Raw genomic sequence first — 24703 nt, forward strand, 5'->3', positions numbered from 1 at the left:
TTGGGAGGTCATGGCGGGGGTCCCGTCGGTGCCAGCTTGGTTCCTTCTAGCACCTTGTGAGGCGGCGGGTGGCGCAGCACCCGTCGGTCTCCGATACGGAAGGTACCTTTTCGAGTCGACAGACGTCTTGAACCGTTCTGACCAGTAATATTACCAGAAAATAACGAAAATAACGATAAATGTAGGCAGAGCTACTCAGACAGGCTAGCAGCAGGTTCATCGTCTTCTTCTTCCCATCAGACGAAAGCGCTCGTCCTGCCTTCATGGATGCGATCGTGTTTAAGGCGGTAAATCATTTATTATTTGACATGCACCAACTAGCCCAACTGCAAGTACTACCAGAAAAAGAAGAGATACAAAAAGAAATGTAAAGTAGCATAACAACCGCCTTTCATACGTCCGCTTTCCTAAAAGCTGGAGCTCTTGGTCTTATAGGGCAATGGATCGCTTGCTGACGCATGCACGCTGCTCTCGCGTCACTTGTGCCGCTTTGTGACACATACGCATGTTGACTGAATGAATTTTGGTTATTTTAATATTTAATTGAATGAAATGGCTACATGGGCTTGTATATATGTTTCCTTCTACCTTCTTGTAGCGCAGGCAGAATGAGAGGGACGCGGAAAGGCAAATTATAGACAAACGCACAACACAACAGATTTATTTCCAGTTCGTGCAGGCGTACTTACATTCCTCAAAACACCATAAGGCACGTGTACATTGTCGGCAAATATAAAAAGACCGGAAAAGCCACTCAGAGGACACTTTTGTAACCAGATTGATTATTTATAAGCGTGTCCGTATAACGCGAAACAGGAAATCGAGCTCTTTTATTGATCAAGAAATTGATGGCTTATAGGCGCGTGTGCTTAAATTTTGGTGCCATAACGCCGGATGGTCGTCGACCCGTGAGCCATCTAAGGATCTCCCCTTGATAGTTGAGGTCCTTTCTAACCAAGCAGTACCAGCATGCGCTTGTGTTCTGTGCCAAACAAAAATCTTCTTTCCTGTCGCGCACATTGCACGCGTATTCACGCCAGCGCTCGTTAAAGTATCTGCCAGTCTGCTCCACATAACAGGCGCCAGACGATACAGGAATTCTGAACATAAGCGTCTGTGAAGAGTCATCATACTAGGCTTCCTGTCTGACCTTGAAGAAGCGTTTACGCTTTTCGTCAGCGCATGTTTTCTTTGAAAGGTGGCAGCGCCTGTATGAAGCTGAGAAGACTACCTGCATACCCGTGCGTTGGTCGACCATGCCCGTGCGTTGGGATCGCTGCGACCTTGTCGAGTTTTCCTATGTCCCTTCCATTCGCATAACTGTGGTCACTCTCCCGGGCCTTCATTTTCCTCAGGATGGGCTGAGCGACTGGCACCACAGTATTCAAAATTGGAATTCAAATTTAAGGACTGCTTTCGAGTCTCCAGAGCTTGCGAAGCCTACGACGTGGCAATTATGAACAGCTGGTGTCACAAATCAACGAAACCTGCCATTGCGCATCTGAACGAGGACATGACATCATATTTCAGTGGCTGCCGGGACACTGTGGCATCGTTGGTAATCACCTCGCCGATGACGCTGCCCGACGTGCCCAGGCTGGCTCACCGACAGTCCTTATACCTTTATCCAGAGTCGACACTGCAAGAGAGCTTCGCAGTCTTGCTCGTGCAATCACGTTAGGTGTCTGGCATACACCACAGAACTCTAAGTGTCGTTTACACAGTCTCGACCCATCACTAAAACTTACATTACCAGCGAACCTTCCACGACGTGACGCAACACTGCTGTGTCGGCTGTGGGTAGGAGTAGCATTCACCAACTCCTACAGCTACCGCATTGGAATGGCGGATTCACCAATGTGCGCTAAGTGCAAGTGTGAAGAGACCATCAGTCACCTTCTGTGCCACTGTTCTCGCTTCGATAATCAACGTGAGACTCTCCAGTGTGCATTAAATAGACTGGATGACAGGCCATTCACGGAAGCGAAGATCTTGGGAGCCTGGCCTCACAGCTCATTGGCCCAAAAAGCAGTTAGAGCGCTTTTTCGCTACCTGAAGGCAACGGACTTGAGTGCCCGACTATAGACAACCTACACTTAAGTTCTCTCTCTTTCTCTTTCACTTCCCATTCCCCTCCCCACGCGTAGGGTAGCAAACTGGACTCAGTCTAGTTAACCTCCCTGCCTTTCCGTCTTCCCTTCTCTCTCTCTCTCTCTCAAATTTAAGGAAAAAACAACTTTTACTACCAGTAAAAGAAAGTCCAAGTTTAAGGAAAGCTCGAGTCACCGAGAAAGGTGTCTCGGTGTTTGTTCATTATGATCTTGAATTATGTTTAATTCGTGAGTTCTCTTTTGTGTCTGACAATTGCCCAAGTGCTCTCTCTCTCTCCTTGCCAAACACACTGTATTTTCTGTTTTCTGTTGTGCTCCAAATGATGTTCTATCTTCGTTCATAAATTGTTTAGGTGATCTTCTTTGGTAGGCTACTGAAAATAATTACCCAATTTTCTGTGCTGGAGGCTTTGACATCAATATGTCGGACAATAGTACACTGCGATTTGACTTTGATGTCACGGTGTGTTCTAATGCAAGTTCAGATGTGATTAATTTGCCAACTCGTGTTACGCAGCAGTCAGCGACACTTCTTGACACATTTGTAACTAACGCTGAGCTGTCACTGAAAAAGAACAGGTGCTGTTTGCTGTGACCTGAGTGATCACATAGAAATAATTTTGTGTGCGCTGAAACAAACGACTAAACGCCCATTATTGTGTTATCGATACTATCAGACCATAACCGATTACACCCTTGAGTCATTTCGTGCTACAATACAAAATGCGTCATGGAATGATGCATACCGCAGAGTTGCAGCGCTCAGATACCGCATATGAAAACGTTATGAAACAATTTAAAACATTATATTCTGAGCACTTCCCATTCAAGAAAACATCAAAACGGGGAGAAATTCGGAAGCCCTTGGTTATCCCTTCTTTGCTTCAAGGCATCCGCGTTAAAAACCAGCTTTACAGAACATTTGTCCATACTACCAACCTTTTACCTCTATCGCGATACAAGGCGTATCGATAATAAATTAAACGAGGACATCAGAGTTGCTAAGACTCAATATTATGCAGACATTTGCCAGCATAGAAGTGGTCGCAGTGACGCTGTCTTTGCTTCAAGGCATCAGCGTTAAAAACCAGCTTTACAGAACATTTGTCCATACTACCGACCTTTTACCTCTATCGCGATACAAGGCGTATCGATAATAAATTAAACGAGGACATCAGAGTTGCTAAGACTCAATATTATGCAGACATTTGCCAGCATAGAAGTGGTCGCAGTGACGCTGTCTGGCGGCAACTATTCACTCTTTTTAATCCTGTCGGTAAAAGTGAAAGGCTTTATAAAATGATCATTAACGGAACTGAGACGTGTAATCCCTCACTGGCAAATTCCTTCAAAAGCTCTTTCCTCGTGCATTCCCAGTTCAGGGGTAATTCAGAAGCGCAGAAATTTCGTTCATCGGTAGCCGCGATAGCGTTTTTTCTTTCTCCGGTTGATAACTAGGAAGTTACCACCACATTTCGTAGCCTTTAAGGTAGGAGTTTGCGGGACGATGGCGACTTACACATATTACCTGTTAAACATGTCATCCAGCTGATCGCACCTTCGCTGACCCATGTTTTCAACCTTTGTCTTACGACATCCACTTTCCCTGTTCAAATGCAAGTCGCTAGGGTCATTCCGGGTTTTAAAAAGTGTGATAAAAATAGCGGTGCTAACTATAGGCCAATATTTTTCGGTTTTTCGAAGGGTCTAGAAAAAATAATTTAAACTCCTCTCTCCCATTTTATTGAGCAACATAACGTTTTAACACCATTCCAAGATGGTTTCACACAAAAACATTGATCAACTGAAACGGCGCTGCTTGAGCAAAAAGAATTTATTATCAGAAACATTTAGGAAAAACGACTAGTATGAGCCCTCTATATTGATTTTAACAAAGTCTACGATATTTTAAATTATAAATAACCTTTTGCTAAGCTTATCATAAGAAGCCAACAAACAAAGACAATACGGAAAAGATAGGGGAAATTACTTGTACCTAATGATTTAATTACAGAAATGATAAATTAGTGGCAATGAAAGTGCATAAAAAAACTACTTGCTGCAGGTGGGGAACGATCCCACGTCCTCGCATTACGCGAGCGTTGCTCTAACCAATTGAGCTACCGCGGCGCAGTTTCCCCATCCACTTTCTTGGGTATTTATGCGTTACCACTAGAACTAACCTTCGGAGTGTTAGCCAGCGGCACCACTCACAAACCTTGGCGCCGGCGCTGGTTAACACTCCCAAGGTTAACACTCCCACCTGCGGCAAGTTGGTTTATCATTCACTTTAATTGCCATTAATTTATCTTTTCTTTTTTTTCAATTAGTAGATACAAGTAATTCCCCCCGTGTTTTCCTTGTCGTCTTTGTTTGTTAGCTTCTCATGATAACATTAATAAAAATCGGGCCCCTCAGTTAACCCCCTTTCTCTCCTTCTTGCTAAGCGTGAGAGCTATGGTATTCAAGGACATGCTCTTGAACTCGCGACTTCTTATTTGTCGCGTCAACGCCAGGTGTGCCACAGGGAAGTATGCTGGGACCTTTCTTGTTTAATTCATATATTGACAACATCGTCAATATTTAACCTACGGTCGCGGGGTCGAGTCCCGGCCACGGTGGCCGCATTTCGATGGTGGCCAAATGCGAAAATACCTTTGTACTTAGATTTAGCTGCTTTTTAAAGAACCCCAGGGGGCCCAAATTTCCGGGGTTTCCTACTACGGCATGCCTCATCATCATATCTTGGATTTGGCACGTAAAATGCCCTAATTCTTTTATTTATGCTAACTCATTTTATGTTATATGCGCTGACGACACCAGTGTATTTTTCAGTGGTAAAGAGCCTGACGAATCGTTCAAAAAAGCTAACGAAATGTTAGTCATATTCGAGCGTTGGTCTCAATAAATACATTAGAAATTATAGCGGCCAAAACAAAAGCGATCATTTTTCGACCTAAGGATAAAGTGTATTATGCTCTGAATTGTTTACTTATAGCTCGAATAACATAGCAATTGTGTTAGCATTAAAAACCTTTGGCGTTTGGTTTACAGAAAAGTTGCTGTAGGATGTGCATGTCAGTCATGTGTGTTTAGATGTCTCACGTTTTATTGGTGTCTTATACCGTAATACTAACGTCCTTCCTACTAATACCAAATTCCTGCTTTTCAAATCTTTGTTCATGTCACAAGTGAATTACCAACTCGTATGGGGCACTGCCACGCACAGAAACTTACATGTCTATGTGCTTGAAATGAAAGCTTTACGCATCATTTAAAACTTAACCAGAGATCATCGTTCCGCACAGCTCTTCATTATTACTGAAATTCCAACGGTTTTTATTATTTGTAACCTACGCCCAGTTCTTCGATACAAATACGAAGTAAAGAATAGTATCTCAATGCTTAGAGAAATAGGACAGTTAACCGTATACGCTTTTGTGTGTCCTTTACGGCTGATGAAAAATTTTGAAACAAGAACACCACGCTTAAATTGCAGAGGCCAAGTGTTAAAATTAACTCTACCCACAGTATTCAATGTTTTAACACGAAATGGTTTTGATATCTCATGTTACAGGTCTTAGCTTCCTGCTTTCTTCGTGTGGAGCTTATATCTGGAATTCCGAATATGAAAATTGTCTTTGATGTGTTTTTCTTCGGTTTTCGCTTTTTTCCTCGATCATTGCATACAAGCATAATGTATGGTTTTGTCTGATGTTTATGTTTTTGTACACAGGTTATGTATACCGCCACTGCATGTTGTTAAACTGTAATAGGCTGGGAAGCCTAGTCAAGCTCACTTAAACTTTTGCTTCCCATGCCCTCCCCTCTCTGAATTGGCAAATAAATAAACAAATATATAATTGATTGATTAACTTATTGATTGATTGATTGATTGATTGATTGATTGATTGATTGATTGATTGATTGATTGATTGATTGATTGATTGATTGATTGATTGATTGATTGATTGATTGAAGCCGTACAGACCGTACTAATTTGGTTGCACCTGAACTAGCACAGCCCTATTGGCTTTCGACAAAACGTTTTGCTGCTTTCAGGCACTACTCCAAGCCTGAAAAGTGTAGTGGCTTGTACGCTGATCTTAAAATCAGGATCTGGGGCCGTATTCTGAAACCTTCGCCTTCCGCGAAAGTTTCGCCACCGCGAAAGTCACATTCAATAATCCAAGCGACTGCTTACCCGTGACGTCAGTGTGCACTACCAACGCGCGCTCTCGAACGCTTCACATCGCATGAGAGATCGCACCCGGCGAGTGCAGAGCGGCTCGGGTGTGTTGTTTTCGTGTGTAGTGGCCGCAGTACGGGTTCTGCGCACTGACTACGTTTGCTTACGGCCTCTTTAGGTAAACTCAATTTAATGAGGAGGGGTGAAATGTTTTATTTTATATGAATCAACAAACATCGCCGCGAAACAACGCGTGTAAAACGCCACCAAAAAGAGTACTATAAACTACCACCTATCTTATCTCTACTACACTCCACCACCAACCGAACGCTAAGACAAGCCAAAAGACATGTTCATTTATTCAATACATGTCGAGAGCACCCATCGGCACCATGACGCTAAAATGACGTAGGCCGGAACTACTAGATGGCGCTGTTTAATTTCCGGTTTTGCTAAAATCTCCAATCAGCGCGCGCCGTTCGCAGAGGCGTGGCCAGGGCGACGCTTTCGCGGAGGCGAACGTTTCAGAATACGTCTCCTGTATACCATCCCGTTACTCCATCAGTGTTATTTACTGCAATTTTCTTGCCAAGCTTTGCCAAGTGAAATTTCATTGCAGTCGGCCCTTCCGTCTAGGTTTTGAAGTTTGATGCTTTCATGGTACGACCCGTCGAGGCGTGAGATTGTCTGCATTGCCTACAGCGATGATTTCCTTTGTCGCCTGCAGAGGGCCGGCTGGTGGGCAACGTGACCGACTACCTGCTGGGCGCCACAGCCGTGGTGGCACTGTTCCTTCAAAGCCACGTGCTCAACTTTGCCGCCCACCCAGACACTCTGCAGGAGCAGGTGCGGCAGGAGATTGACCGCGTTGTGGGCAGAGATCGGCTGCCGACGTGGGCGGACCACGTCCGCATGCCGCTCACCATGGCCACCATCTGGGAGATGTACCGGTGGAAAGCGTGCACGCCTTTTGGCATCCCTCGCGGGTATGACTATCACACCTGTCCTGGTTATGTCGCAAAAATATGTATCGAACTGTATCGCACATGATTAACCGGAAGCGTTGGAAAAATGCAATGGTCTCAAATTTGGCAGCTATTGCTGCCACTGCTGGCACCTGCAGTACTATTGCGAGTATATATAATTGCCAATATTTATTTTGGTTTCAAATAGCCGCTTACATATAATACGTTATTATTAATAACAATAATAATAGTAACTATACCCGTAAGTGCCCTCCCATTATTTATAAATCTTGTCGTTACGTTCTATACGAAAGAAAAGAAAAGTGCGGCTGGAGGCTCGAAGTGAGCGTAATATAGTCAGTCCATCCTAGAAAAAGAACACTGTGCAGATTCCGCATATATTTCACCATAAGTTACCCGATTATTGGGTAAGCCGCTAGAGTGGGTACGGGCCAGTAGATCACAAGGATCTACATCTACTGTGGGAATCGGTGTGCGCGAAGCTTTCCTGAGGCAAAATGACGCATTGCGACAAGAGACGTCGCTGCAGATTTCAGTGATGAACGCCTCCCTTACACAGCGTGGCCGGCTCTGCGGAAGAAACCCAATTTCATCGTTAAAACGTGCTGAATCGCAAGACACGACGTGCTCGACATTATAGAATGCACCAAAACGCCACACTACGATAATACGCGCAGCGAGTTTCGGCGAACAATTTTTCCCGTAACTTTCATGCTGACCGTTTTCACATCAGTGCAGTCAATGGCACCAATGATAGCGCTTACATTATACCTCCAAATTGCAGAAAGAGTCTAAGAAAGCATCGCTTCAAAATTCCAGCAGATAATCGCTCTCGACGTAAATGCGGATATCATTCAAGCAATGTACCCACACATCGCATTGCCGAAGACACCTTTGTTTACAATCTCAAGTGGTCATTCTGATATTTCCATTGCTTCATGTTCGTTACCGACTGAACATATCGGCGCACACTCCAGCTCGGCAGCTGATGAGGCCTGCTTAGGCGGCATGTCCTACCTGCACGGTGGACTCTGTAAGCGGTTCTGCGTATTTTCTTTAATGATATTGTGGAGGGGACAATGCATGCATCTGTTGTATTCCGTATTGGGTGACTTTGAGCCCCTTTTGATGCCACCAAGAAATCTCCACTCAGCACGACATCCAAACCGTAGCCAGTTTCGTCCCGCTAGCACTGCAAAATTGGAATTTAGTATATCTGGCTTCAAATAAACTGCGACGTCATTGAATAGGCTTCCTTTGCAGGCGCCGCAAACAAAATTTTTTTCTTCATCTGGAAGAGCGAACGCCCTCACTTTTATCGATAAATTGTTGCCACGCTGTGAGTCAGGTTCGAAAGCATCTCAAACCGCTGACTTGTAAGATCGAAGAAGCTAAGGGTGCTACGTGAAGTTTCGAGGCGTGTGTCCATGGTCTAATGGGTATAACATCGCACTGATGTGCTGAGGGAACTGGGTTCGAGCCAAATCGATGGACATGTAAACCTATTTCTGTCTAGCGAATGATAGTGACGACTCCGGAGCTACAAATCAAGCAGAAGCCGCACGGCGAAGTGAGGGAAATATGCTAGGAACGCTAATGGCCTTAAAGAATTACGTTCCTAATGAATTATACGTCCCTGTGCCGCCGAGACTGTAGCGTACGGTTGCAAGATCGTGGCCCCCGCATTCCTTGCTGAACGTAGCTGTGCCTGCGCAACGCTTGAAGCGAATGAGCTCAGCTCCGAGTAGCGTGTTTACCAACCTGCTCCCAGCGTAACCGGTGCCGATGCTGGGATGGTCGTCGATGTGGCATGTGTCGCACGTGGGGCTGTTGGCCATTCCAATGAGGAAAGCACATGAGTTCGTAAAGGCAACGCCTAGCCACAGACGGTAGAGCAAACTTATTTGTCCTCAAGCACGTACCCGCCGCCGCCCCCCGAAACGAAGCGGGATACACCTTCCCCCCCCTCTCCCCACCCACGCCACCAGATTCCTCACACTCATTTGTATAGCGCCGCCAAATCAATCTTGATGCTTGACAGCTATTCGGCGTTCAACAGTTTGCTGTCGTTTTCACTCCTTTTGGATGGGAGTAGTTATCCGCATCTCCTGGGATGTGAAGGCCAGTTTTGTCATCGATTGTGTGCTCGCGCGGTTAACACGAGATGCATTCAGTTGTCATCATCTATTGCAACGGTCACGCGCATCGCTGTTGCTTTGTAAGTTCAACCTTCTTTGTTTGGACTGATCCAGTGACCAGGAAAGAGATTGAATTTATACTCAGCTGGTCCGTATGCTTGTGGAACGAGTTGCGACCGAGGACAATGCCAGTTGCGTTTAAATTTTCCTTTTGCTTCATTACTTCCTCGAGTGACAGTTCGCCGCGACGCTGGCAGATCCTTGGAACCATACACCCGCAAGACAAGTTAGATATGCTAGAAAATAAAATAATGAGAGACAGCGTCTGTCATCAAACACTGCAATAACTATTAAACCGATAAGCAATATGACTGTCACCCGTTGCCTCATCTGGTTTTTCCCTAATTCTACACCACTTTTCGTGCAAAATTGGCAATGGGAAACAAGAGTCGCAAGGAGTTAAAAAATTAAGTGATATATTAAGGGCAGAGCCGAGGCAACAACCAAACAGGAAGAAAAGCCAAAAATTGTGTGTTGGTGTTTAAAATATTTATGGGTCAAAATCTTTTTACTTAAAAAGGAAGTAGACAAAACACCGCCGGAAATGAAGAAGGATTTCGTATGCTTTGAATGACGCTTCTACCTTTATCAGTCTAACCACCTGACGTAGCCATTTCTCTGCTATGCTTATGTGGGTGCTTTTCCAGCATTCCGAGGTGGGTGCAGTACGTCTAGAACCGCAGCGCCCTGCACTCTACGTGGCTGTACGGGACTGGCAGCCACGCATTGTTGCACAACTTACCAAATAACAATACGAGTCGCTTTTGGCACTTAACTTGGTAGAGCAGTAAACGACGGATCCAAAAGAACTGTGATTCTTCCGCAAATGAAGCTTACTGCGTATTTATTCCTGAGCTAATTAAAGAAGCTGTACTAGAAATCGTTATTTTACACCTTCGCTGGTTTACTTCTTCTTGGCAGGGGTCTTCCTGCGCTTCTTCCTTGCACGAGTCCATTTGATGTGATTCCTAGTTTGTCAAGCAAGGAAGAGGTCAATCTCACAGGCGCACACCTGTGAGATGCACCTTACTTTATTTCTTTTTTACGGGTTTACGCGTTTTTATGGCGAATGGTGGGCATTATTTACATTTACACTAGTAAAGGTACCCCCCACCCCTCATTCGCACAGAAAAGTTAACTTGGGTTGGGGCCGCCTCCCCCACGAAAAAAAAAAAATGCTGGTTACGTGCCTCATTGTTTTCATACATCTCTGCGAAACACCGTCAGATTTAATTAGATTAGGTCTAAGTGCACGTTAACGAAGTGGTTTAAGTAATTCCGGCGCGCTCCACTGCGGCGTCCGTCATAACCCTGAGCAGTTTCGAGACGCCTAATGTCACAAGTAATGTTTATTTTTATGAGGACCGAGTGCTCATCGTGCGGGCTCACTATATTTTTAGCGAACAGCACCAGTGAAGCAGGCAATAGCTCGGAAGAGAACAGTGAACTGGGCCAGGAAGTAACAGTTCGTAACTACGTCAGCGCCAAAGATGGTCGGTTGCTTGTCAGCGCTTTGAGCTGTCTTTAATTTGATGGCGCTCCTTGCGCTTTTGTGAAATAAATAGTTTTAAGGATATATTCACAGTGTGAGATTCGACAACTGCGTTTTCTCACCTTTTTAAAACGCTCTTTGCAGTGCCTTTTCAACATTGAACAGTGCTTTAAAGCCTATATGAACCTGCAATTTGCTCGAATTACGTCACTGGAATGAATTATCTGTTCAGGTGGATGTGATTTGCAATAAAAACTAAACCAATCTGCTCACTAATAGAAATCGGAGTAGATTTTTTTTCCAGCGTCCGCCTGAGGGTGACGTGAGGAAACCGAAAAAAAAAAGATGACGGTCACTTTAGCACACGCTACAGAGGTTGAAGGCGAAAGCCTACGCACCCACGAGGCATCCATCAAATTACTCTGACATTCGAATGCGTTGTCACTTCCTATTACTTGCTTTTTATTTACTTGTTTTGCTCTTCACTTGTTCTCTTTTTCGGTAGCCTAGACATCTCCCCTGGTTCTGCGCGGTTAATCGCACGTTAGAACGGCCGTGGCAAGTCTATAAAGACCATTAAGACACATACGGCGGTTTCACTGAATGATTTTTTTTAATTTTAACAAAGCACACAGCGCTAACTTTCAACAACAGATTTCCTTCCAGTTCTCGCAAGTGTACTCATAATCCTCAGAATGTCACAAGGCACTGTACATTGCTCGGCAAATATGAACGAAACCGGGACACCGCACGCAGATACTTTTGTGGCCGCAATTACTAATTTCAACGTTCAACGCGAAAAAAGATAATCTAGCCACCTTTCTTTTTATTGATAAAGAAATACTGACGCATGCACTTCAAATTTGTGTGCCTTTTTTGACCCTTGAGCCATCTAAGGCTTTCGCCTTAAAAGACTGGGAAAAGGCTCGATGAAAGCCCCTGCCTCCCCTCCCGGACTCCCGCCATTTTCATCGTAATTGCTCAAATGTGCAGATAGTATTATGGCAAGAGCAGTGACAACAAAATAAAGCCGACGCTAAAATTTTGATAATGAAACGGTAATTCCATAAAACGGCTATCCATTCTGTAACGACGTACAATTTATGCGAGATATAAGATTATAATGTAACATTCGTCGGATATATTTAGTTCACGCCATTGGAATCAGCCAAGCAGGACAAGTACGTACATTGTGAACAGTTGTATTCCTCTTTAACTATAAGAATTTGGAAATAAAAGAGCTACTATGCATAATGCTGGTTCTCTAAGTCTTGATCAAAATGTATTCAAGCCACTTCGGAATTTCCGCCTCGCAAAGTGATGACAAAATTAGTATCAGTATGGTAAAAGAACGAAACCTTAACAACGTTGTGAACCACTCTACTTTGTATTAAATGCAACTTCTGAATAGTGTTGAACGACGTTCTTCCCCATACTGATTAAAATTAGCGCGGAACTCATCTCACGGTGAATGTCAATGGTAATTAGATATGTGTTATGATTTTAAGGTGATGTGGTAGCGTGTGTTGTTTATGGACAAAATGCCAACCGTTTTTTTTTAATAGCTTACCTCTGACCATTGCAATGTGATTGTTCCACGATAAGTTTCGTTGGAAAATTATTGCTAGGTAGTTCGCCGCCGGTGAAGTTTAGTCGGTGAGGGGCTTATTTTCAGAGATAATGAAGAGGTCTCTACAAACTCTTTTCCTGGTCTGAAAAGCACAGCTATTGTTTTTCATAAAGGCGGCGTTAACATTATGGAGTCCCTTTCTGTAGAGAACACATGTCAGGCGTTCAAAAAACAAGCCTCTGTTCTAAGCGTATATAATGACAATGGCTCTTCTCTGATCAACACAATATTATTAGCATCCATGAGAATAACAGAATGCTACTTTGAGGAACACCGGCGCATTATTGTGTTCATGTAATTGAGTGGTTGAAAATTTCAATTGCGGGGTTTTACGTGCCAAAACCTCTTTCTGATTATGAGGCACGCCGTAGTGGAGAACTCCGCAAACTTTGACCAGCTGGGGTTCTTTAACGCGCACCTTATTCTAAGCATACGGGTGTTTTCGCATTTCTCCTCCATCGAAATGCAGCCTCCGTGGCCGGGATTCGATTCCGCGACCTCCGTGGTCAGCAGCCCAAAACCATAGCCACTGAGCAACCACGGTGGATGTATTGTGTGGCTAATATTTATTTCTACTTGCTGGCCCTAAAACAAGTATGATTCGATTATTCGTAGAAACTTTTGTGGCTTTTTATCGGAATGTTGTTATTTTCAAATTATATAGATCAGTTACTTTTGTAATTAGAAACATTACAAACTTAGAAACATATACCAACAAACATATCGGCTGAAGAGAATGGTTGTAAAATTCAACTTACGTGTTTCTACAATTCAAAATTGCCATGTAATCTAAATACTTGGCATCAGATTATTCGTTCACTTTCCTGGTTACGGACACGTAATCGCTAAGCTTGCCTTATGGCCCAGCTTGTCTGTGACGTAGAAGGATCCGCGGGCGGAATGACGTGAAATTAACAAATAATTTGATGGAAGTTATACCGATCTGCAGGGCTTCGTCTCTTGCTTTGTCTTCGATTGTTCGTGTCTGTTGCAGTGCATATCTAAAATGCACCAAGGGACGCTCTTTGGGGACGGGACACGAACTTTTCGACACGAGCACTCATAAATTATGCGTGGCAGCTTCTGATGCAGCACATCAAGAATGTGTTGGGACTGAAGGCCTGAGTCTGCAATAGAGCGGCTAAAAAATACTGCGCCTGCATCTATAGTTCCGTTGAAACTAACAAATCTTTACATTTTCTCCTCCTCTTCCTCCCATCATAGTCACTAGTGTGGTTGCGAGCTTTGTCGCCAGAGCGTGTAGGCCTATACAGTTGCATCGGAATATCGCTGATATTTTGGAACTGATCGCTGAACTGAGTAGAAACGAGACATGTAGCACGGCGGTATGGTGTACGTAGGCGCGCAGCTGTCATTTTCGCGTTGTATGCCAACCTTTGTGTTTTCATTGTCTACACCGCACCTGCAGAGTAGCGGAAGACACAGTGATTGGCGGCTACCACGTTCCCAAGGGTACCGTGCTGCTGCCAAACTTTTGGGCCGTCCACCAGAGCACCAAACTCTGGAAGGAGCCTGAAAAGTTCGACCCGTCGCGCTTTATCGGACCAGACGGCAGCGCACCATCCACTAGGCCTGCACACATAATCACCTTCTCGTTAGGTAAGTCCTAGAGGAAGGTAAACGCAGGACTTGTTTGCCTTGTGGAACGTTTGGAATCGCTTTTATTTCGTATCGTTATTCTAGAGATCCCGGTTAGCAGGGTATTACGAACGTCGCCTTTACTAGATGCCTACCGCATTGCTCGTTTTCCCATTACCTTGGAGGTTCCCGCCGTTCAGGGTAGTAGCAGAGAGATGGCGCTCATGGTCGACAGTAGAGGTGGTTAAGCGTGAGATGTTGTGGCGGATGGACGTATGTTTACAGGGCTCCGTGGCGGCGGCGAAATCACATTTTTTGTGCATGCTGTGAGCTTGCTTCTGTTTTTTATTTGCTCAGTTTTTAGCCTTTAAATTATAATTTGTAAGTATCTTTGCTTTTTCTATTTTTGTGCGCGCGGGTGTGTTTCGTGTATATTTCGTTTTGTAGGATAGCCAGAGCGTCCTTAAGAGCCACGTGCTTCAACACGTGCAACCAGGTGGGATGTTAATTCTTTATAGGCTTTAAATAGTAGCTTGGCACTGGCGAGCCCAATAGCTTTTAGGGGTTTTACTGTGTGTGCTTTTGTATCGGGAATATTGCTTTGGTAGGAAAGTGAGAGCGTGGCCGCGTGGTTGAACACGTGCGAAGACGTGTCATACCTTAAGTCTATGCAGCATTGATTGCTTTTAAAACATTGGTGAGAATCACTTTGCGGCATTTTCAGGATTTATATATTGTGCGTATCGGCTTTTGCTAGAAGGCTCATGCTCTGGGTTATCATAGCATTATAGCATTTGCATTTGAAAAAGCCGTGCAATACATGGCAAGAAAGCCGGGAAACCATGCAGTGTGCGGGCGGTCACTCAAGGCAGTCGAGGGGACGGAGGACAATGGAGAGGGAATCGAGTCACTCAGCACACACTGTGATGTCGATGGTAGGCTGAAGAAAATGGAGGCTTTCCAGGAAGAGCTTCTCAAACAGGTCGAAGACCTCCAAAATGAGCTAAATATGGAGCATGATGCGCGGAAGGCAGTGGAAGAAAGACTTCAAGCAGCCGAGGAAAAGCTTAACAGGGCCACCATTTTGAACCGGAATGGTCGTGATGATGAAACGCAGTCCCCCGACGTGACAGGAGAGGAGGGGTCAGAAAAGTACGCCGCATGCGTGCAACGTCGTGAGGAAGTATTTGGAAAGAGCGGCATCTATCTTGAGGCCCCCAGTTGAAAAAAGCATGAGCGCAGGGCTCAATGCCACCTGTCAAGTCCGAATCACGCGGAAAAGGACAAAGGGAAGCAGGGAGAGAAAGGAGAGAGTGAAATGGTGATCATCGCCTGCGACTCAAACTTGCTCGATGCACAGAATCAATTCTGGAGAGGGTGAAAGGCGATAAAAGAGTGGCGATAGTGACATTTCCAGGGCGGACACTGAGTTTTCTCATGGAGCGAGCAAAAGCAGAGCTCGCGGAAAATGCCCACGCGCGCAACCTTGTCATATTAGCAGGTAGGTTAAATAACGTCCTAAATAGGGAAGGGACATGATTAGCCCAGTGCTTGGGGAAGGCGGTAGACGACTTGCGCAAGCTGTCACCCCACATGGAGATCGTGGTGTGCACGGTGCCGGAGGTGCCTGTACGTGACAAAGTACAAGTGCAAAGATGCGTAGTGGCTGCTAATGAGGCGACAGAGAAAATGAGCCCAGAAAAACGTTTCGACGGTTGTCGAAATAAACCGGGAATTGATGGGGTGTGGTGGTTTTGAACGAGACAGGGTCCACTTCAATTACAGGCTTGGACGAGAAGTAGGATGGCGACTTGCTGGTCGTGCTGTTACATTTTTGGGGCCCTTGGGCGCTCAGGAGGCCAAAGTAGGTAGTAATGAAGAAGGTCCCCGAGGGAAATCTCTGAATAGCATCGCCGTCAATAAAAGAAAAACGAGGAAAGCAAGGCCTTACTATGTAATAGGCTACATCAACATGCAGGGTGGCAGAAAAAAGGAAAATTGGGCAGAGATTAAGGAGCTGTTAAATAGAGACCAAATAGGGGTGCATGCAGTTACAGAAATGCATCTTAGAGGCTTGGAAGAGCCGCCAGTGATTGAGAATTGTGTTTGGGAAGGGTGCAACAGGACCAAGTCAGAATGAAAGAGAGGGGGAGTCGGAATGGTCATTCATCAGGGAGCGAAAGCGAGAAGAGTAAATTCAAAATGTCAAGAGCTTCTTCCGTTATCAGGTACAATGAGTGAAAAGAAAAATTTGACTGGGCGTAACGTATTTTTGAACCTCAAATAATTGCACAGAGAAAAATCTAGAATTATTGGAATGCATAAGGGCTGATATTAAGGGTTGCGGGAATGATGCGGGAATTATCCTGTAAGGTGACATGAATGCCCACATACAGGATCTAGATGGCTATACCGGCAACAACGGGAAGTCAATGCTAGATATTTGTGAGCAACATAACCTCTTTATCGTGAATACAGGGCCTAAGTGTGAAGGGCAGATCACGTGGGAAGTGGGAAACCGGCAGCCTACCATTGATTACACTCTGATGACCGAAGGAATTCATGATAAGTGGAGAGGAATGGTCATTGACGAGGAAGGGAGTGAGGACGAAGGGAGTGAGCAACATATGGAATGACCATAAACGCATCCTTTTGAAAATGGGATATATAGCTCGAAAAGAGAGCAAGCAGTGAAAAATTGCCAGTCCAAATTTGAAAGCTGAACTCATAATAAATATAGTCACTGGAGTCGAAGAAGAACATTGCGGCCAAGTAAAGAGTGGAAATATAATGAGCTTCTAAGCATAATGAGGACAGAAATATGGAAACAGAAGCAACAGGTTCCTTGGAAAGGAAGAAAGAAACCGAATAGCTGGTGGAACAGGGAGATACGAGAAGCCGATCGCCGAACGACAGAAATCATCCCTAGAGCACAGGCAGGCAAAGAAGGCGCAGTTGCAGCAGGATGAAGTGGCCAGTTAATGGGAAATGTATCGGGAGAAAAAGTCTGTGGTTCAAATACTGGTGCAAGCAAAGATAAAGGTGAAAGTTAACGCTCATTGTCAGAAATACTTGAGAAAAAGAAGGGCGCACCTTGAATATTTTGGAAACACAAAAATTATTAGACAGGAAGTCAACAACAATACAACATGTCCTAGACGAACATGGAAACCAACTGAAAGGGGAAGCGGCATTAAATTACGTCCGAAAAATAAAGGCCGAATCTTTCCAAGGCAATGACGAGGTTGTATATGAAGAAAAAAGAGCACGAAAGAGAACCAGATGAAAAAGGAGGTGGTGCTGGCACATTTCAACTAGAAGCAAGCCGAAGAGAAAATTCCTAAACGCACAGCCACAAGGCTAGGTTCCCGTTAGGCTGATTAATGAACTAGGACCAAAAAGTAAGGAAGCTCTGGCGAAAGCAGTGGAAAAAATCTTTAAGTATAGAAGAATTCCAGACAGTTGGCGACAAACTAGAATGAATTTAATTTATAAAGGTCAGGGGGAGAAAAATGGAATTCACTCGTATATACCATTGACCATTACATCGCTAATATACAAGTTAGCAATGCAGGCAATTAAATTAAAGCTCGAAGCATGGAAATAGAATAGCGAAATTTTGGGATAATTTCAGAATGGCGTCAGAATATGTATGCGTTTGGATTACAACTTATTTGTTCTTAGTCAGTGTATTGAAATAGCAGCAGAAAGCAGACCGCTATATGAGACCTTTTTAGACATTACAAAAGCGTATCACAACGTAGAGCGCAACATTTTGTGGGATATTCTGGAAAGGGAAGGCTGAGGCGATGACTTTCTACAGCGTTTGAGAGAGATTTACCTAGATAATACCCTTTGCTTTTAATGGGAAGGGATGAGGAGCGAGGAGAAAGTTGATATCAACAAGGGACTGAGGCAGGATTATCCTCACTGCTGTTTATGATGTACATGGTGAGAATGGAGAGGGCTCTAGAAGGAAGCGATATCGGGTTTAGACTCTCATACAAACGGGCGGGTACAGTAGTAGAGCAGCGGTTTCCAGGTTTGTTTTATTCGGACGACATTCTGTTGCTAGCGAACAAGCAAAGTGATTTGCAACGTCTGGCTAATATCTGTGGACAGGAAGGCGAGAATTTATGTTTGAAATTTAGTGTTAGAAACTGTTAGAAACAGTGAACAGACAGGGGTAGTACAGGGCTAGGAAATATCTCGGGTAAAAGAATATAAATGTCTTGGTATATGGATAAACGAAGGCAATGGAATATATAGAGATATACGGAAACAGAGGAAAAAACAATAACAGTAAAGGGAAGCGAAATGCGGCCATATTGAAGCACAGAGTGCTCTGGGGATACAACAGGCACAAGGTGCTATAATCATGCCTCCTTTGTGCCGTTCGCCTCCAGTTCCCCTTTCTTGTGCACCCCTTTCTCGTGCTTCCAAATCTCACCGGTAAGCTGCCTGGCCGATGCCGCGGACCGCGCGCTATACAGCTCCAGAAAATAATGTCACTGTTCCAGAGAGTAATTCGTTCTTCAGCACTCTCTATTCGGGAAGATGTCCTTACGAAGGCCCCACTCGATACTCAAGCTCCTGCATATTCTTTCAACGCGTTGTGCATCTGGTTGACCATGACATTTTTGTGGCCACTGTCACCAGGTCGTTTTATCGAGTATTTCATGCTAATTGCCATTCCGGTCGAGTTATCTTAGTTGTATTTTGTGAACCTTGATGCCCAAATCCTAGGCAAACAATGCTTAGAAAGTCGTACAGCAAAAATTTTAAAAGCACGAAAGTTAGCAAAACGTATTTCCTCAGAGCTTCGCTAGTTACGTAAATTGGTATGTTTGCTAGTGCGACATGCCGCATGGCATACGGAAGCACCTCTGATTGTTTCGCCTGAAATATACCTTATTAGTGTTCAAGGCTAGGCAAACAATAATATCGCGTTGCTCGTATGTTATGCATGAACCATATTCAGGTTCCCTCGTCCAATATTTACAATGCGGACAGACCTGTGGCAGCGCATCTAAGCCCGTTTCCACTCATTATTGAGGTGATATACAAGTTCAAAGCTCGGTAGTGACACGCTAAGAAGTTGCCCAATCACAAAAACTTATTCACGCCTTTCAGAAGAAAGTGAAAACTTGCCACTCGTCGTCATCAGTACGTTCACTGTGCACCCTCCAGAGCGATCCCACATACCACCACGATACCGCGTGATAGACGGCGCTGTGGACGCAATATGACGGCGCCCTCAATAAAACGGTCTACAGGAGGAGCTAAAAATGCTCCCAGCCTGATTACAACTGGCCTGTAGGACGAACAATTTGCGTAACTCCGCTGACCCTATGACCAGAAGCTGGATGTTTTAAATATGCCGAGCCACCAGCAACCGTTGAAAAGCCGCCTACGTGGCCGCATATATGGGCGCGTGCTCGCTTCCACGAAGAAGAAACGAAAAACTTTATGCAGTACATACAGATAGTGGATGATAGCGCACAGGTAGCAGTAGGAGCGCATCAGACCAACTGAGCGGCTGCAAGCGACTCTCTCTCCTCAGAACAGGTAGGTTTACCCTTAAATCCCTTCGGTGACTCCTCGTCGGCAGGAACCGATTTGGGCGAGTTCTCGTCGGCAGGAACCAGGCGGGGCAGGGTGCTGACCTCGCCGGTGTCGAATTCTTGATTTGTCAGGGAGATGGCAAGGCGCCACGGAAATGGCTGGGCGCTCTTTGAAGTCGCCTCCCGTGTCGAATTCTCGATTCGTCGCGGGGAAATTGGGGCGCTCGTCGCCTCGTGGTAGCCACGTGGTGCATGTAGTATGGCAGCACCCGTCGCCTCGTGGTAGCCTCGTGGTCACCACATGGTGCTCATGGTGTGGCACAACACTATGTAACTTTCCTTAGAGCATCGTTTTTCCCTGAGGAAAAAAGAATCAAGATGATTTTTTGTGCTTGTTTTTTTTTTCAGCTGAGACACGTTAAGATGCGGTAGAAAACAAGTTTGCTCAATTTGTTAACTCGTCATCACCAACTTGAAAGAACTAACTCTTTATTTGTAGAAATGCAGGCATCGCTGGGATGCACAAATATTTCCGAAAGAAACAACAGTTTTTTTAACCTGCAGGAAGAAACTGTCTTATCGTTCATTGCAGCTGTCGGTGTCAGTTGCATGCAAATTTTTATATGAAAGCTGCAAATAAACAGCACCATGCAGTGGGCATGTAAACATCTTTTTACACGTAGAACGGTAGAAAAACTCCTTCGAATGTAACTGCCTGAATAATGTTAAAACATTCAACCGGCATTCTGAAACACATCGGGGCCACAAATTTATATCTTGCTACAAGTTGCATCTTTACCATCAATGCCGCTATGATGCATATCGCCTAATCTACCCGCAACTACAGCGCCCACTAGCCTCAAGCCGTGATTTTGACGTTCCAAAGCAGTGGTTTCTCCTCGTTGCGTCATATTATGCTTTTGGAGGGGAAGTTCCGGAATCCTACGTTGCGCTAACTTGTGACGACACGCATGCAGAGACACGTGGAGAGTAGAGTTACTTTTGTTCGTAGTGTGTTATTCATTGCTCCCCTGCTTGAGAAGATCCTATGCTTGAGGCAGGCAAAAGAATTAAACAAGACAAGACAAAATGTCAAGTGAAGCTGGATTAACTTAAAGAAGAAATCTTTGTACTTAAATGGCGCGTCGTTCTCGCCGACAAGAAATATCGGCGGCGGCGGCGCAGCGAGAACCGTCGGTGGCGGCGTGCCGACGCGTCGACGGCATTGCACTTATCTCTTCCATGTCTCTTTAAAAAATCACTTCGCACTACATCGAGGAACTTTATGGGCGCACACCTCTAGCTGCAAACCATTTTATTGAAGGCGCCGCTGTTTGACGATTACAGCGCCGTCTATCGTCTGGCGCCATGCCGGTATGTGGGATAGCGCTGGAGGTTGCACGGCGAACGTGCTCTTCAAGACGAGTGACAAGATTTCGGGTTTTCCTGCGAGGTCTCAACCAGTTATTGTGATTGGGAAACTACTTAGCGCGTCGTTACTAAGCTTTGCGCTTCGATATAGCCGCAATATCAAAGGTCGATGAGCTTAATGGAACTGTCATAGCTTTGCTGGCCGCGATCTAAATGGCACATTAGCCAACTTTGAGCATTGTCAATAGGCAGCATACTTGCAACGCGTTATCACTATGTTCACCTTGAACTCTGTTAAGATATCACTGTGGCGACAACAATGAGAGGTGTATCACGTGCCATGCGGTGGGTCACACCAAGGTGCATCATTGGCGTGGCCAGGGGAGGCGGTTTGTGGGCCCCCCAAAATTTTCTGACGAACCTCCCCTTTTCCCACTGAACAGAAAGTTTCAGGAGGTGGGCTCCGAAAGAACGACATGGATGAAAGGAAAAGCTCGCATGTGAAAGCAAGGAGAGGGCTAGTGGCGGTGCTAGTATTGGTCCGAAAGGGAGTAGAATGTCATTGGGGCGATCCACTTTACCTGGCAGAGAACATTGTGGCCCAACTCACTGCGCGCCTCTGCTTCATTCTGCATCGTCTAAACCATAACTGCTGTGGGGGGATCGACACTCAAAATTCCACACAGAGATAAAGATGGGACGAGAGCGTGCATGAACCTTGCCTCCAAGCCTTCGCGCAGTCGAAGAGCTTTTCATTTCTGGTACGTCACCGAATCGTCGACCAGGCTACGCGAAAAAAAAGCATTCCTAAAATTTTGCGACTTGCTTGTCTAGGAAACGCATAGTAAGCACCCCCCCCCTTTTTTTTCCCTATTTTCGCCTTGTCCGTGCCGTTCATCATGTTCATAGTTTGAGAAACGCTTGCTGTCAGGCTAGTTTGTACCCACTGTGAAGAATTAAAACGGGGCTAAAAACTGGACTAGAAAGGAGGACCTACAGAATGCTGATTTGCGCACGACAAAATATATCAAGGCCCGGGGTGCTGGGCCAGAGAAAACCGCCACAGCGAGCAGGTGGGAGGGCAAGCAGGTGAATGGCCTCGAAGTTCATGCGACGGCCAGAAACGGAAATACAGGAATGTTAAGGGCCGCCGTGCCATTCCACAACCCGGTGAATGTTAAAGAACGCGACAGTGGTCAAAGGAAAATAATTTTAAGAAAGGGAATTGGGGAATGGACAGGAGGAGGGGGGTGGGGAGAAAGCGCATGAAAGGCGTCAAGAACGAAGTTGTCGGAATGCGGATAATTATGGACATAGGGTCAGCGTCTGGTCACTACCCGATCGCTCAACACCAGACAGGCGTGGCCAGTTTCATAACTGAGTTTCACCTACCCTGGCTGCTCGCTGCTGCATCCTACGTAAACAAGTCGGCAATTTTCCGAATAAACGGGAGTCAGGAAACATGAAACTTCCAAATATCGGAGCTACTGGCCCTTATTTTATTGCAAACTACGGATGCCGCAATTTTCAGAAAGGCTTCTAAACAGAAAGCAGCCCAACTTCGGACTGTCTGCCTAATCAATTGGCGAGTGTGATCAAATAACAATACACGTCGCGTAATGACTATGATACCATGATGACCAGTTACTTCCAAACATTTCTTCATGCAAGTCGGACATCAGGTAACCGAAAGTGAGTGAAACTTGCATCATATGATACGATCGCATCTCTAGCGCAAAACTTCACTCTGTATTTTAAATCAAGAGTAACATGCCCACCATGCCGAAAGCATGATTGAGTGATAGGCGACTTGGAATATAGTGCCCGCCTTCTTCCGTACGTAACTGTAACTCTGTGCATGCATTTCACTGAGAAAAATTGTCACGAGAAATGTTGCATGGAAGGTAAGAGCCAGATAGCTGAAAATTAAATAAGAAAAGAAAGAAGATGCGGGCTCACCTATTATTTGGGTGCCAAGCGAAGCTACTGTAACCAGGTTATGCTAGTTCGAGAATTTCCTCTGGTACGAATCAGTAAGAGTATCATTGACGCCATCTGTTGCAGGTAAAAGAATCTGTCCTGGAGAAAGCTTGGCGACAGCTGAGGTTTTCCTGTACTTGACCATGCTGCTTCAGAAGTTCAGAATCCTTCCAGAAGAAGGTACCACCTTACAAATCGGATCGTACCAGCCGCTATACGAGCACGCTGCTACAAAAATACGTTTCCTGCCCCGCTCTGATTAAACTCTACTTAGAAAAGAGCTGAGGAAGCAGCAATATTGTCTCCGTACACTTCGTCTGGTTCCTTCCGTGCGATGGCTCCTTCTATTCGTTTACGCGATGGCTGTTTTCACATGGGCCATGATTGCTTTATGTGAGAAGGAACTTTCCTATCTTGCTACAGTGAGGTGGTGATGTCCTCTGGCCACTGCGTGACACTGCGTTCGTGTTTTTTTTTCACAGCTACTAGTAGTTTGGTTGACCTGATCACTTCCGCTTATCTCGCGTTACCCGCTAGCTTCCGGTGCCCTTCATTTCATGTTATTCTACTTGACTTCATGTGAAATTTAAATGGAAGAGAAGTTTTTCTCGTGGTTATTTTGTTTACGGGTTTTTTTCCCACATCTTGACATAAATGTCGCTCACACGAATATTAAAACCACTTGGAAATGCAGTGCATGTGTGTGTCTGTTTCTGATATTCACTAAATTTGCTCTAGGAGCTCGCCCAAGCAACCACCCTGCTGAATTCCAAAAGGCCTCGCACTGTTGAAGATGTGCGACAGTTGCTACTTTGTAGGGCAACTTGCGCTTTGCTTTAACGCACACATGGTTCTTGGTGTGAAAGATGGGACAATGTGGCTTATACGAAGCCTGAAGGGTCTTACCTTGCAGGTATGATAGGGTCATCGAAGAAATACCCAAGAGGCTTGAATGGACTACTCATGAAGCTAAGTGCGGTTATGAAGTTATTGAAAAAGCGAGAGCGCTTGGAAGGTGGCATGCTTGATCCTCCAGCTTGGTGTTCCTTTCTAGTGCCGTCGCACGTGTCCATCATGAACGATCAGGGAACAAAAAGACTCGAGGGCACGGTTTGAAAGGCATTAGATCACGCCAAACAGTTATTTGTGGTCAAGATTGCAAACATCTTACGCATATTTCACCTGTAGACAGATCAGAGTAACGTATATGCAAGTCTTGCATAGATGAGAGCACACGTTTTGATTCAGTAAATCGAAATAGAATGTGCCTCTTGGGCACTAAATTCGAGCTCGAATGAACATTGTACTTGTGGGCCAATTCTGTTGGCATGTCAATGACGATTCTATTTCAGCACGGCGAAAGCGCAATGAGGGTAACGTTTGTTTCAAAAAGATGTGGTTGCATTTACCATGTTCAGCATCACGTAATAATTAGGTCATTATCAGATTGAAGGAAAGTGCGTTATTGTCAGAATCAGAATCACGTTTTATTGATTTATTAGATGTCATACATAACTGAAGACACACAATGAGGTCCAAGAGCACAATAAGATTTACGGTTAAATATACGCAGTCGTAAAGAA

At 45.0% G+C, this 24703-nt stretch overlaps 1 protein-coding gene across 1 annotated transcript in view; it reads left to right on the plus strand.

Annotated features, from left to right (window-relative positions):
- LOC135907520 (cytochrome P450 2J4-like) overlaps nucleotides 1-23818 on the plus strand; it is a 103891-nt gene extending 80073 nt beyond the window's left edge. The window contains exons 8-10 of the mRNA XM_065439215.1: nucleotides 7028-7286; nucleotides 14036-14226; nucleotides 23205-23818. Coding sequence (XP_065295287.1) covers nucleotides 7028-7286; nucleotides 14036-14226; nucleotides 23205-23383 — 629 coding nt within the window. The 3' untranslated portion in view covers nucleotides 23384-23818. The remainder of the gene's footprint in view (nucleotides 1-7027; nucleotides 7287-14035; nucleotides 14227-23204) is intronic.
- Nucleotides 23819-24703: the final 885 nt, after the last annotated feature.

The sequence above is a fragment of the Dermacentor albipictus genome, chromosome 6 (genome assembly GCF_038994185.2).
Source record: "Dermacentor albipictus isolate Rhodes 1998 colony chromosome 6, USDA_Dalb.pri_finalv2, whole genome shotgun sequence".
Classification (NCBI taxonomy): domain Eukaryota; kingdom Metazoa; phylum Arthropoda; class Arachnida; order Ixodida; family Ixodidae; genus Dermacentor; species Dermacentor albipictus.